Consider the following 12535-nt stretch of genomic DNA (forward strand, 5'->3'; position numbering starts at 1 on the left):
GGAGCGCCGGCGTGCCGTATTGATTGGAGGAACCCTCCGCAGGGTAATTTCTGTGGGATCTATTAATGTATTCAGCCGGTTACACTTGCCCCCCCGATCCCTCTCCTTTGCCCTTTGTATAATGCAGAGCAGGGATGAAGGGAAATCACACAGGGTTTCTATACACACAAACCTGACAATCTGTTGCTCATTAATGTGTGTGAGCCCCGAGCCCAAGAGACGCTGCCCAAATGTCTCATCAAACCCCCCCCCGCTGGCCCAGGGCTTAACTGGGGAGCCTCTCACTAATCAGAAGGCAAGAGCCCCACGTCAGCAACAGGCTGTCCCACAGCGAGGGCAGGAATACCCCGGCACAGGGAGGGTATAAATACCCGGGCAAATACTCAGCCCTCACTCACACCTGGAGCAGCGCAGCCTGTCAGGTAAGTGCCATTATACCTCTTATAGAATATACAGACATTCTCATATACTGTGTGTGTGTGCTTTACTATATGTCTATATACTGTGAACTCACATATAGATATATATAGATAATTGTTATAATGTTATATAATTATGGTTGAAGAGAAAGAAAGATAAAGAAGAGAGATAGATAGATAGATAGATAGATAGATAGATAGATGAAAGAAAGAAAGAAAGAAACAGATAAATACGAGTAAGAATGAAAAAAAGGAAAAAGTAAGAAAGAGAAATAAAGAAAGATAAATAGATAGATAGACAGACAGACAGACAGATAGATAGATAGATAGATGATATAGATAGATAGATAGATAGATAGATAGACAGATAGCACTAGTATAAATAGATAGATAGATAGATAGATAGATAGATAGATAGATAGACAGATAGCACTAGTGTAAATAGATAGATAGATAGATAGATAGATGATAGATGATAGATAGATAGATAGATAGATAGATAGATAGACAGACAGACAGACAGACAGACAGATAGATAGATAGATAGATAGATAGAGAGATAGATAATAGATAGAGAGATAGATAGATGATAGATAGAGAGATAGATAGATGATAGATGATAGATAGATAGATAGATAGATAGATAGATAGATAGACAGACAGACAGACAGACAGACAGACAGATAGATAGATAGATAGATAGATAGATAGAGAGATAGATAATAGATAGAGAGATAGATAGATGATAGATAGAGAGATAGATAGATAGATAGATAGATAGATAGATAGATAGATAGATAATAGATAGAGAGATAGATAGATAGATAGATAGGCAGACAAATAGATAGATAGATAGTATAGTATTACAGAATTATACATTTTTCTTAAGAACATATTTTGAAAATATAATGAAAATGAAAAATGTTACAATTGAAATATCTATGCGCAAAAACTATTCTCATAATACATGGGTATCCAGAGTATGCATGTACATATATACTTTATAAATACGTCCATATACTGTTATGTGAACAGTATCATTTTTAAATATGTCTTAAACTTAATACAAGTATGGGAAACCCATTATCCAGAAAGCTCCAAAAGCACAGAAACAGAATCTCCCATAGACTCAATTTTAATCTAATAAATAATATTTTAAAGTTGATTCCTTTTTTTCTGTAATAATAAAACAGTACCTGTACTTGATCCCAACTAAGATATAATTACCCCTTATTGGGGCAGAACAGCCCTATTGGGTTTATTTAATGGTTAAATGATTCCCTTTTCTCTGTAATAATAAAACAGTACCTGTACTTGATCCCAACTAAGATATAATTACCCCTTATTGGGGCAGAACAGCCCTATTGGGTTTATTTAATGGTTAAATGATTCCCTTTTCTCTGTAATAATAAAACAGTACCTGTACTTGATCCCAACTAAGATATAATTACCCCTTATTGGGGCAGAACAGCCCTATTGGGTTTATTTAATGGTTAAATGATTCCCTTTTCTCTGTAATAATAAAACAGTACCTGTACTTGATCCCAACTAAGATATAATTACCCCTTATTGGGGCAGAACAGCCCTATTGGGTTTATTTAATGGTTAAATGATTCCCTTTTCTCTGTAATAATAAAACAGTACCTGTACTTGATCCCAACTAAGATATAATTACCCCTTATTGGGGCAGAACAGCCCTATTGGGTTTATTTAATGGTTAAATGATTCCCTTTTCTCTGTAATAATAAAACAGTACCTGTACTTGATCCCAACTAAGATATAATTACCCCTTATTGGGGCAGAACAGCCCTATTGGGTTTATTTAATGGTTAAATGATTCCCTTTTCTCTGTAATAATAAAACAGTACCTGTACTTGATCCCAACTAAGATATAATTACCCCTTATTGGGGCAGAACAGCCCTATTGGGTTTATTTAATGGTTAAATGATTCCCTTTTCTCTGTAATAATAAAACAGTACCTGTACTTGATCCCAACTAAGATATAATTACCCCTTATTGGGGCAGAACAACCCTATTGGGTTTATTTAATGGTTAAATGATTCCCTTTTCTCTGTAATAATAAAACAGTACCTGTACTTGATCCCAACTAAGATATAATTACCCCTTATTGGGGGCAGAACAGCCCTATTGGGTTTATTTAATGGTTAATTGATTCCCTTTTCTCTGTAATAATAAAACAGAACATTTCTCTGTATATAAATGTACTGTAAATGGTGCATGATTGTAAAGGGGTGGGTTCACCTTTAAGTTAACTTTCAGTATGTTATAGAATGGCCATTTCTTAGCAACTTTTCAATTGGTCTTCATTATTTATTTGTTACAGTTTTTGAATTATTTGCCTTCCTCTTCTGCCACTTTCCAGCTTTCAAATGGGGGTCGCTGACCCCGGCAGCCCAAAAAACGATTGCTCTGTGAGACCGAAATCTCATTGTAATCGTTATTTTTTAATTTCTTCAGTCTCTATTCATGTTCTAATTTCTCATTCAAACCCCTGCCTGGTTACTAGGTCAAATTGGGCCCTAGCAACCAGATAGCTGCTAAAATGCCAAACTGGAAAGCTGCTGAACAAAAAGCTAAATGATTCAAAAACCACAAATAAAACAATGAAGACCAATTGCAATCTGACTTCCAATAGTAATCTGTAAACCATGGGTTAATCACTCCTTTATTATACATATCTAGATATAATGTATCTGTGTATATATATATAAGCACATAATCAGTGAGGGGTGGGTGTGCAGGAGGCAGGGGCCCCTGGGGGGGTATGGGGGCCAGTAGGGGGGGCCAGTAGGGGGGGCCTGCACACCCCAGTTTTCAATTTAGTGGATCATCCTATCCCTTAGGGAAGGGGGGGGGGTAAGATGGACATAAATACACGTATCCCTATCCCAGACTGCCCCCCCCCCCAATCCAATTTAAAGCCAGTAAATATTTGCTCAGTTCCTCTCCCTTTATTTCCTTTATTTCGCACTTCTGTCACGTTGTTTATAACAATAACTATAAATTATTCACAGTCACATCCCCCCCCCCAGAGACCCCCCCCAAGACCCTCCCCCCGAGACCCCCCCCCCCGAGAACGCAAAAATGTTCTTTTTATTCTTTTTTCTAAAGGCTTTTACATCTATAAATGCACCTTTGGATGTCGGTGTGGGTTCCAGTTTAGCGACAGGAGGAAACACAATTCTGACCAGTAGGGAGTGGGCAATGGGGCAATGAGGCAATGGGGTGATGGGACAATGGGGCGATGAGGCGATGGGGTGATGGGACAATGGGGCGATGGGGCAATGAGGCGGACAATGGGGCAGACAATGGGGCGATGGGACAATGGGGCAATGAGGCAATGGGGTGATGGGACAATGGGGCGATGGGGCGATGGGGCAATGAGGCGGACAATGGGGCAGACAATGGGGCGATGGGACAATGGGGTGATGGGACAATGGGGCGATGGGGCAATGGGGCGATGGGGCAATGGGGCGGACAATGGGGCAGACAATGGGGCGATGGGGTGATGGGACAATGGGGTGATGGGGCAATGGGACAATGGGGCGATGGGACAATGGGGCGATGGGACAATGGGGCGATGGGACAATGGGGCGATGGGGCAATGGTGCGATGGGGCAATGGTGCGATGGGGCAATGGGACGATGGGGCAATGGCATAATGGGGCAATGGGGCAATGGCACAATGGGGCGACGGGACAATGGGGCGATGGCACAATGGGGCGATGGGGCGATGGGACAATGGGGCAATGGGACAATGGGGCGATGGGGCAATGAGGTGATGGGGCAATGGCACAATGGGGCGATGGGACAATGGGGCAATGGCACAATGGGGCGATGGGACAATGGGGCGATGGGGCAATGGGACAATGGGGCGATGGGACAATGGGGCGATGGGGCAATGAGGTGATGGGGCAATGGTGCGATGGGGCAATGGGACGATGGGGCAATGGCATAATGGGGCGATGGGGCAATGGCACAATGGGGCGACGGGACAATGGGGCAATGGCACAATGGGGCGATGGGACAATGGGGCGATGGGACAATGGGGCGATGGGGCAATGAGGTGATGGGGCAATGGCACAATGGGGCGATGGGACAATGGGGCGATGGGGCAATAGGACAATGGGGCGATGGGACAATGGGGCGATGGGGCAATGAGGTGATGGGGCAATGGTGCGATGGGGCAATGGGACGATGGGGCGATGGGGCAATGGCACAATGGGGCAATGAGGTGATGGGGCAATGGTGCGATGGGGCAATGGGACGATGGGGCGATGGGGCAATGGCACAATGGGGCAATGGCACGATGGGGCAATGGCACAATGGGGTGATGGGACAATGGGACGATGGGGCAATGGGGTGATGGGACAATGGGGCAATGGGACAATGGGGTGATGGAACAATGGGGCGATGGGACAATGGCACAATCGGGCGATGGGACAATGGGGCGATGGGCGATGGGACGATGGGGCAATGGGGTGATGGGACAATGGGGTGATGGGGCAATGGGACGATGGGGCGATGAGGCAATGTGGTGATGGGACAATGGCGTGATGGGACAATGGGGCGATTTGGGACAATGGGGTGATGGGACAATGGGGCAATGGGGCGATGGGGCAATGGGGTGATGGGACAATGGGGTGATGGGGCAATGGGAAGATGGGGCAATGTGGTGATGGGACAATGGGGTGATGAGGCAATGGGACGATGGGGCAATGGGGCAATGTGGTGATGGGACAATGGGGTGATGAGGCAATGGGACGATGGGGCAATGGGGCAATGTGGTGATGGGACAATGGGGTGATGGGACAATGGGGTGATGGGACAATGGGGCGATGGGACAATGGGGCGATGGGGGGGCTCAGAGCTCAGTCGCAGAAGTAGAATTTCTTACGGAGAATGAAGTACGAGTTCAATTGGAATGGAGAGTCGAGGGGCACAGGGCAGCCCTTCTCGTACCCCATATATCTGCCCTATACCCCCCCGCCCCCTTGCACCACCAGGGGCCCCTTTTATTTATTTTTCATTGCAATTGCTTCGCAGTTAGTGTCAGTAAATCCCCATGTACATCTGCTGCTGCAAGGCTTTGGGCACCGTGCCCCCCGGGCGCCGCCAACTGTAGGATAAAAAGGTGATTTCCCATTTAATTCTCTTTAATTATTCATTTCTTAACACTGTTTTATTCTTCTCTTAGTAACAATGTATTCTGCTGCCATTACAGCAACAGCGCCAACAGAACTGAATGTCATCCATGTTTAATGCCACAATGTATATATTTATAAATGAATAATCATTTATTATCCCGCGTATTATACATGGTAGTAAGTGCATTCCAGTCACCGAGGATCCAGCCCCATTCATCAGGTGCATTTCAGTGCAGTTACTATTATACATGTAGGAATTTTGGGGTCAGTGACTTTAATATATAGATATATAATATAGTAGGGGTTTGGGTGGATTCCCCAAAGGTAACAACAAGTCAGATTGACTCCTAGCTAAATGTGACCAATGATATTCCATGCTGAACTGTACAGGAATGGGACCTCTTATCCAGAATGCTAGGGACCTGGGGTCATTTAACCATGAAATAAACCCAATAGGGCTGTTCTGCCCCCAATAAGGGGTAATTATATCTTAGTTGGGATCAAGTACAGGTACTGTTTTATTATTACAGAGAAAAGGGAATCATTTAACCATTAAATAAACCCAATAGGGCTGTTCTGCCACCAATAAGGGGTAATTATATCTTAGTTGGGATCAAGTACAGGTACTGTTTTATTATTACAGAGAAAAGGGAATCATTTAACCATTAAATAAACCCAATAGGGCTGTTCTGCCCCAATAAGGGGTAATTATATCTTAGTTGGGATCAAGTACAGGTACTGTTTTATTATTACAGAGAAAAGGGAATCATTTAACCATTAAATAAACCCAATAGGGCTGTTCTGCCACCAATAAGGGGTAATTATATCTTAGTTGGGATCAAGTACAGGTACTGTTTTATTATTACAGAGAAAAGGGAATCATTTAACCATTAAATAAACCCAATAGGGCTGTTCTGCCCCAATAAGGGGTAATTATATCTTAGTTGGGATCAAGTACAGGTACTGTTTTATTATTACAGAGAAAAGGGAATCATTTAACCATGAAATAAACCCAATAGGGCTGTTCTGCCCCCAATAAGGGGTAATTATATCTTAGTTGGGATCAAGTACAGGTACTGTTTTATTATTACAGAGAAAAGGGAATCATTTAACCATTAAATAAACCCAATAGGGCTGTTCTGCCACCAATAAGGGGTAATTATATCTTAGTTGGGATCAAGTACAGGTACTGTTTTATTATTACAGAGAAAAGGGAATCATTTAACCATTAAATAAACCCAATAGGGCTGTTCTGCCCCCAATAAGGGGTAATTATATCTTAGTTGGGATCAAGTACAGGTACTGTTTTATTATTACAGAGAAAAGGGAATCATTTAACCATTAAATAAACCCAATAGGACTGTTCTGCCCCCAATAAGGGGTAATTATATCTTAGTTGGGATCAAGTACAGGTACTGTTTTATTATTACAGAGAAAAGGGAATCATTTAACCATTAAATAAACCCAATAGGGCTGTTCTGCCCCCAATAAGGGGTAATTATATCTTAGTTGGGATCAAGTACAGGTACTGTTTTATTATTACAGAGAAAAGGGAAATACATTTTAAAAAATTTCATCTATGGGAAACAAGTCTTGAGTATAGAGTCTATAGGAGATGGCCCCCTCTCTATTCCTTGTAGGACCTCTGTTCCTATATCCTTGGTTCCAACTTTTCATTATGAATCCCTAAAGGATTCACCAAGTAGAAGCCTCATATTTTAGGGTTCTAATTAGACACCCACTGTATAATACCCAAGGTACCTGGGACACCAAATCAGGTTCCATATTTGCCCCCCATTCTTTCAGTCCTTTACATGTTGCCCCCCGTCTAGCAGTCCCAGCCTGGCAAGAAGGCAACTCAACTCTCTTGGCTCAACCAACACTTGCTCTCCTTCCTTCCCTGTGCCGGGACCACCAACTAGTTGCCCCCTGTTACAGTCCTGTTGCCCTATGTGACTATATCAGGTTTAGGATATATAATATTGCAGAACACTGGGATACACTGGGACTTGAGACTTTATAATGCTTCAGAATTGAATTTGTTATGCATTTGTGTTTGCCTTGGGCAGGGGATCGTTTCATGGACGAAACAGCCTGGTTCCACTTGAGTTGAAATTATAGGCACGTTTGGGCAAATGTCGCCCATCTGTTACTGTGTGTTGGCAAAATCTGACATAGTGGATAAGGCTAAAAAAAGACCACCGTCCATCAAGCTCAACCTCTTTGGGACCTGCCTAACTTCTGGTTGAATCTGATTAAACAATGTGTTCAGCTTACAATCACATAGGCAGAACTTAGCTTTAGGGATTCGCCAATCATCCGGGCTGTTCTGTTGGCCGGACCTACTGGGCCTTATGTAGGCTCTATCCTATTGGCTTATATTTCCTACATCTCCAGTTTGGGTGTAAACAAGACAATATGAGACAGAACCTGTACTAACTAAGCCTCCTTTAGGCTTCTTGCCTGGTCTGCCACTTTATTCTGGAGGTCTCAATATACATTCCCAGTAGAGTTTGCTTCCATATGTAACGCATATCAACCCCCCCCCTTGGATGTTGCTCCCAGTGGCCTCAAAGTAGGTGCTTATTTTTTAATTCCCGTCTTGGGGGCAAGTTTTGGTTGTATAAAACCAGTTGTACTGCCAAACTGAGCCTCCCGTAGAGACAGAGACCTGGGCTACAAGTGCTTTTGTACTGCTACCTTTATTATCTATGTACAACTACAGTTCACTGGCGTGATCTTACCATGATTGTATTTTTCACTTCCAGGCCCCTTCTAAGCAACTCCAAACGGCATCAACATCTTCATGGCCTGTCAAGGTCACCTTGTGCTCCTGCTGATAGTCCTCTTTGCATTCAGCACACACCTATCAAATGCCCAGCATTGGTCACATGGTTGGTACCCAGGCGGAAAGAGGCAGCTGGACACGCGCTCATTCCCAGAGGTACGTCATCAATATATCCATTGATAAATTATCCTTCCACCAGATGTTGGTTCAAGAGGTGGGTTTGGGGTTACCTCATGGACCTCCTGCAAGTGTTGACTCTGGTACCAGGAGGGGTTCCATGGATCAGAGCTCTAGTATTTTTACTTTAATGTATTTGGCAACTCTGTGCAGATGGAGCTATTGAGTGGGTTTGTCCTTCTTATTTTGAATGATTGCCTTAAGGTGGCCATACATGGTACAAACCACCTACAGTGGGCGATATTGGGCTAATTTGATTGTTTGGCACTAGGGTCAAACAATCTAATTCAAATGGTGGGTATATGGGCCATTGGACTGAGGACTGCATCAATGAGCCAATGGCGCTCCCAATTTTACGGGAAAGATCAAACCTGCCCAATCAAAATCTGGCCACTTTTAGACCAGATATCAGTTGGTTCGGCCCATAGGTGGTGCCCATACATGGACAGATAGGCTGCTGAATTGGTCTGAAGGAGCTGAATTGCCAGCAGAAATCGGCCAATGTATAGGCACCTTTAGACTCAGTCGGGGGTAATACTACTATATGAGCTGTCAATGATGTGAGCCTTCTGGGTAAAATAACATACTTATTCCTAACTCTTTACCCTTTAGATTTCGGATGAGCTCAAGCCCTGTGAAGGAGAAAGTTGTGACTACCCAATGAATGAAATGAGCATTCTAAAGGGCCTTCTGGTGAGATACCGTCCATAACAGCAGTCTCTGGGTGATTGGTTAGAATTCTCTCACTGCCGAGAGCGACATATACAATCCAGGCTTTTGAAATATTTTGAATTATTTCAATGTATTGTGTGTCCCTGTGTCTCTACTTGGCATCATGGCCACGTCCTACCCATTGGGTTGACAGAAATCAGACTAAAGGTGGCCATACGCCAAGCGAGCGGATCTTCTCCCGATATCCCCACCTACGGGTGGGCGATAACGGGCGAATTTAGGCCAAACAGTCAAATTATAACGACGGTAACGGGTGCAGTCAATTCAAGGACCACATCAACGAGCCGATGCCCAACGAGTCCCCAATCCGACTAAATTTTTTAACCTGCCCGATTGATATCTGCCCGATTTCAGGCCAGTTGTAGGTCGGGCAGGCCAGACGTTGCTGCCCCTACACGGGGCGATAAGCTGCTGAATCGGTCCAAGGGACCCATATCGGGAGCTACAATCGGCCCATGTAAGAAGACTATTTTCATGCAATTCAGAGGGCAAAACAAAAACTATTTTGTCTTTATAATATAATTCCAAGGTAATTTGCACCACAAAATCAATTTTGTCTGTTGAGAGAACATTTTACACCACAAAAAGTAATTTCATGGTAAGGAAGTTTGTTAGACTAAACCATATTGGAATACCCAAGAATTTTTATGTTTAATGAATTGACTTTGCGACGAAATTTATTTTGTGACTGGGGGGATCCATTTGACGACGCAATAATTTATTTTGTCATGACAGAATCCAGTGCTTGAAGATACAGGGCTGATTTACAAAGGAGGGAAAAGTATATTTGAGCATTATTCTGCCCAATACAATCTGGTACATGTTGGCCAGAGGGCCCCAACCTTTTTACCCTTTATACATTCAAATGTAGAAAGAGTTGGGGAGCAACACACGCATGGAAAATGTACTTGGGGTGCCAAATAAGGGCTGTGATTGGCTATTTGCTTGCCCCTTACTTGTATCATATTCAAAGGGTGCAAGAGTCAGTGCCTATGGGCCAATTGGTGTTTATACAGGGCTCTTGTGTCTAAAGTGAATTGTGGGCGAAGCACCAACATAGGTTCCACTAGCAGATGAGCGAGCCATAAAGGTTCAGCCCCTAAAGTCACGCTGAAAGTGATTGGTTCTTATGGTTATTGTAATTTCTTCCCTGTTTTTTCATTGGCATCGCCATATTGGCAGTTATCTGCTCCCAGGGATGTGGCTCCAGGGCAGCACACTTGGGCATCATGTCTAATTGAATAAGCACAGACCATTTCTTCATTGCCCACCTTACTATATTGAACTTCATATGCTTGAGGGTTATTCTACCACAAATTCCTTGGGGCAGTGGGGGCCCACCAATTAAATTGTGCCCTGTGCCCTCTGGTAGCTTAAAGCGGCCCTAAAATTTCCAAACAATGCCCAAAAGGCAATACATATGCAGGGTCGGACTGGGCCGGTAAAAATCCCAGTGGGCCCCGGCAGCCCAGACCCGACCCTTGCCGGCGCTCCTCCTGCCCAACCATTGACGTGCTTGGGGTAGGACATCGGGTGCGGGTCCCTGGGAAGGGGGCCCCTGTGGGGGGGTAAGGGTTCGCAGCCGGCGGGGGCACCTACAGGAGCCCCGGTGGGCCCTTCACCCCCCAGTCCGACCCTGTACATATGATCGGTCAGATGTTTCTACTCTACTGAATGGCATCTGAGAGGGGTTTTAGGTGGAGCCTCAGTCTTGGCAAAACAGTGTCCTGTTTGTAGATGTAAAAAAATGTAGGACTTGATTGGACGAGAGCAGGTTTGGATCTGGGTATGAGGGGAAGCTCCTTTTGGGGCAAAAGTATAGACTAATCTCATTTAATCATGTGGAAATGATGGTGGCCGACTTGCCTACTGGCGGCTTCTCCCACTTCAGCCTTGAGCCTTACGAGAACCCGTCTCCATTCAGCCTCACTCTCCTCTCTTTCTCGCAGACCCGATTCCTGTTCCCAAGAGAGCGCCAGAGAAAATGACCATCCGTGGGCACCAGGCCGTGACGTTTGCAAGCCATGAACTTCGTTAGGAAGATCTTCCCACAGCTATGGCCCCCCCCCCCACACACCAATGGTACTGTCCGCTGGGCCAGATCGGACAAATAAACCCGACCCTAAAAAATAAGAGATTCTAACGTTTGCTAATTAAAACGAAATGTACATTTTGATCTTTATGATGATTTAGACAAAATAAGAAAGTAATAAAGGAGATTTATCTTTATGGAAGATACCGTTTTATATTACTGTGGCTTATATATACCGGCTAAACATATCTCTATACCATTCTGTATCACTATTCCACTCCATTATTCTGCTCGTGACCAAGGCTAGAGTTCAGGTTCTTTGAACGCCATATTTTTCTGCACGGGGCTAACAGCAGAGGTCAATTTCAAGTGTTTTGGCACCGTACTATAATGAACGGGCTGGGCCAATCATATATTAGGAAAATGGGCGATGTTTCGGTGAGGGGAGGCAGCCAATAAAATACATATATATTAATACATAGTGGTTGATCTTAATCTTGATTATTCTCCATCTCTGTGCCCATTATCTGCCCACAGCTGCCCATACATGTTCCAGTATTGCTGGAGGGAAGCTGTTGGGTAGGGATGGTGATGGTGGGATCTCAGGCTCCTAGGGGGACCCCGGGTTACGGTATCTCTACATAGTCATTACCTGGGAACCTCTCCATCTACCTGTTACATTTCTCCGCTGCTCATTCTAGTTCTGACTATCCATAATACACACATAGTGTTCCAGCCATTGGGTTCCAAGGGTTCCTAAGCCCATTTTTCAGACCCCCCGGAGGTGGTGTTTCCATCACCGATGTTCCTCTACTTTCTATGGGAAGCAGCTGCTCACATTTCGTAGACACAACCCAAGACTTTGGAGTGTTTGGAGGGTCCTCACCCAGAGGCCACTTACTTTTAACCCCCCAGTAACCTCTCAATAGAGTCTTACTAACTGGGAGTCGCTCACTGGAGCCCACACATAGGTTGGTAGCCATCACCCCCAAGGTACCCAAGGCAGTAGATCCGTCTCATTGATCACAGAAGGGGGCAAATAATGATCATATGCCCATTGGGTGGGATCATTTGATGCAAGTTCACTTACCTGGGTCTTTGCTAAAGGCAGGACTGGAACTAGGGGTAGGTACTTGCCTCCGGCACAAAGGGGGGTGCTACCCCTTCTGCCTACCCCCCTAGTTCAGCTTTCTAAAAATAAAGCTACTAAAGTGCACCT

General features: G+C 44.3%; 1 protein-coding gene across 2 annotated transcripts; it reads left to right on the forward strand.

Annotated features, from left to right (window-relative positions):
* The first annotated feature begins 309 nt into the window (after nucleotides 1–309).
* On the forward strand, nucleotides 310–11518 carry gnrh2 (gonadotropin releasing hormone 2). 2 transcript variants are annotated; one of them, XM_012954217.3, is made up of 4 exons: nucleotides 310–422; nucleotides 8356–8531; nucleotides 9165–9245; nucleotides 11234–11518. In XM_012954217.3, the coding sequence occupies exons 2-4, from the start codon at nucleotides 8394–8396 to the stop codon at nucleotides 11270–11272; spliced, it is 258 nt and encodes an 85-aa protein (XP_012809671.1). In that variant the 5' UTR covers nucleotides 310–422; nucleotides 8356–8393; the 3' UTR covers nucleotides 11273–11518.
* The last annotated feature ends 1017 nt before the right edge of the window (nucleotides 11519–12535 follow it).

The sequence above is a fragment of the Xenopus tropicalis genome, chromosome 1, assembly GCF_000004195.4.
Source record: "Xenopus tropicalis strain Nigerian chromosome 1, UCB_Xtro_10.0, whole genome shotgun sequence".
NCBI classification, from domain to species: domain Eukaryota; kingdom Metazoa; phylum Chordata; class Amphibia; order Anura; family Pipidae; genus Xenopus; species Xenopus tropicalis.

Coding starts and splice junctions, on each gene's coding strand:
- gnrh2 (XM_012954217.3), top strand. CDS start 8,394: ATGGCCTGTCAAGGTCACCTTGTGCTCCTGCTGATAGTCCTCTTTGCA. Junction 8,532..9,164: donor ACACGCGCTCATTCCCAGAG/GTACGTCATCAA, acceptor TTTACCCTTTAG/ATTTCGGATGAGCTCAAGCC. Junction 9,246..11,233: donor GCATTCTAAAGGGCCTTCTG/GTGAGATACCGT, acceptor TCTTTCTCGCAG/ACCCGATTCCTGTTCCCAAG.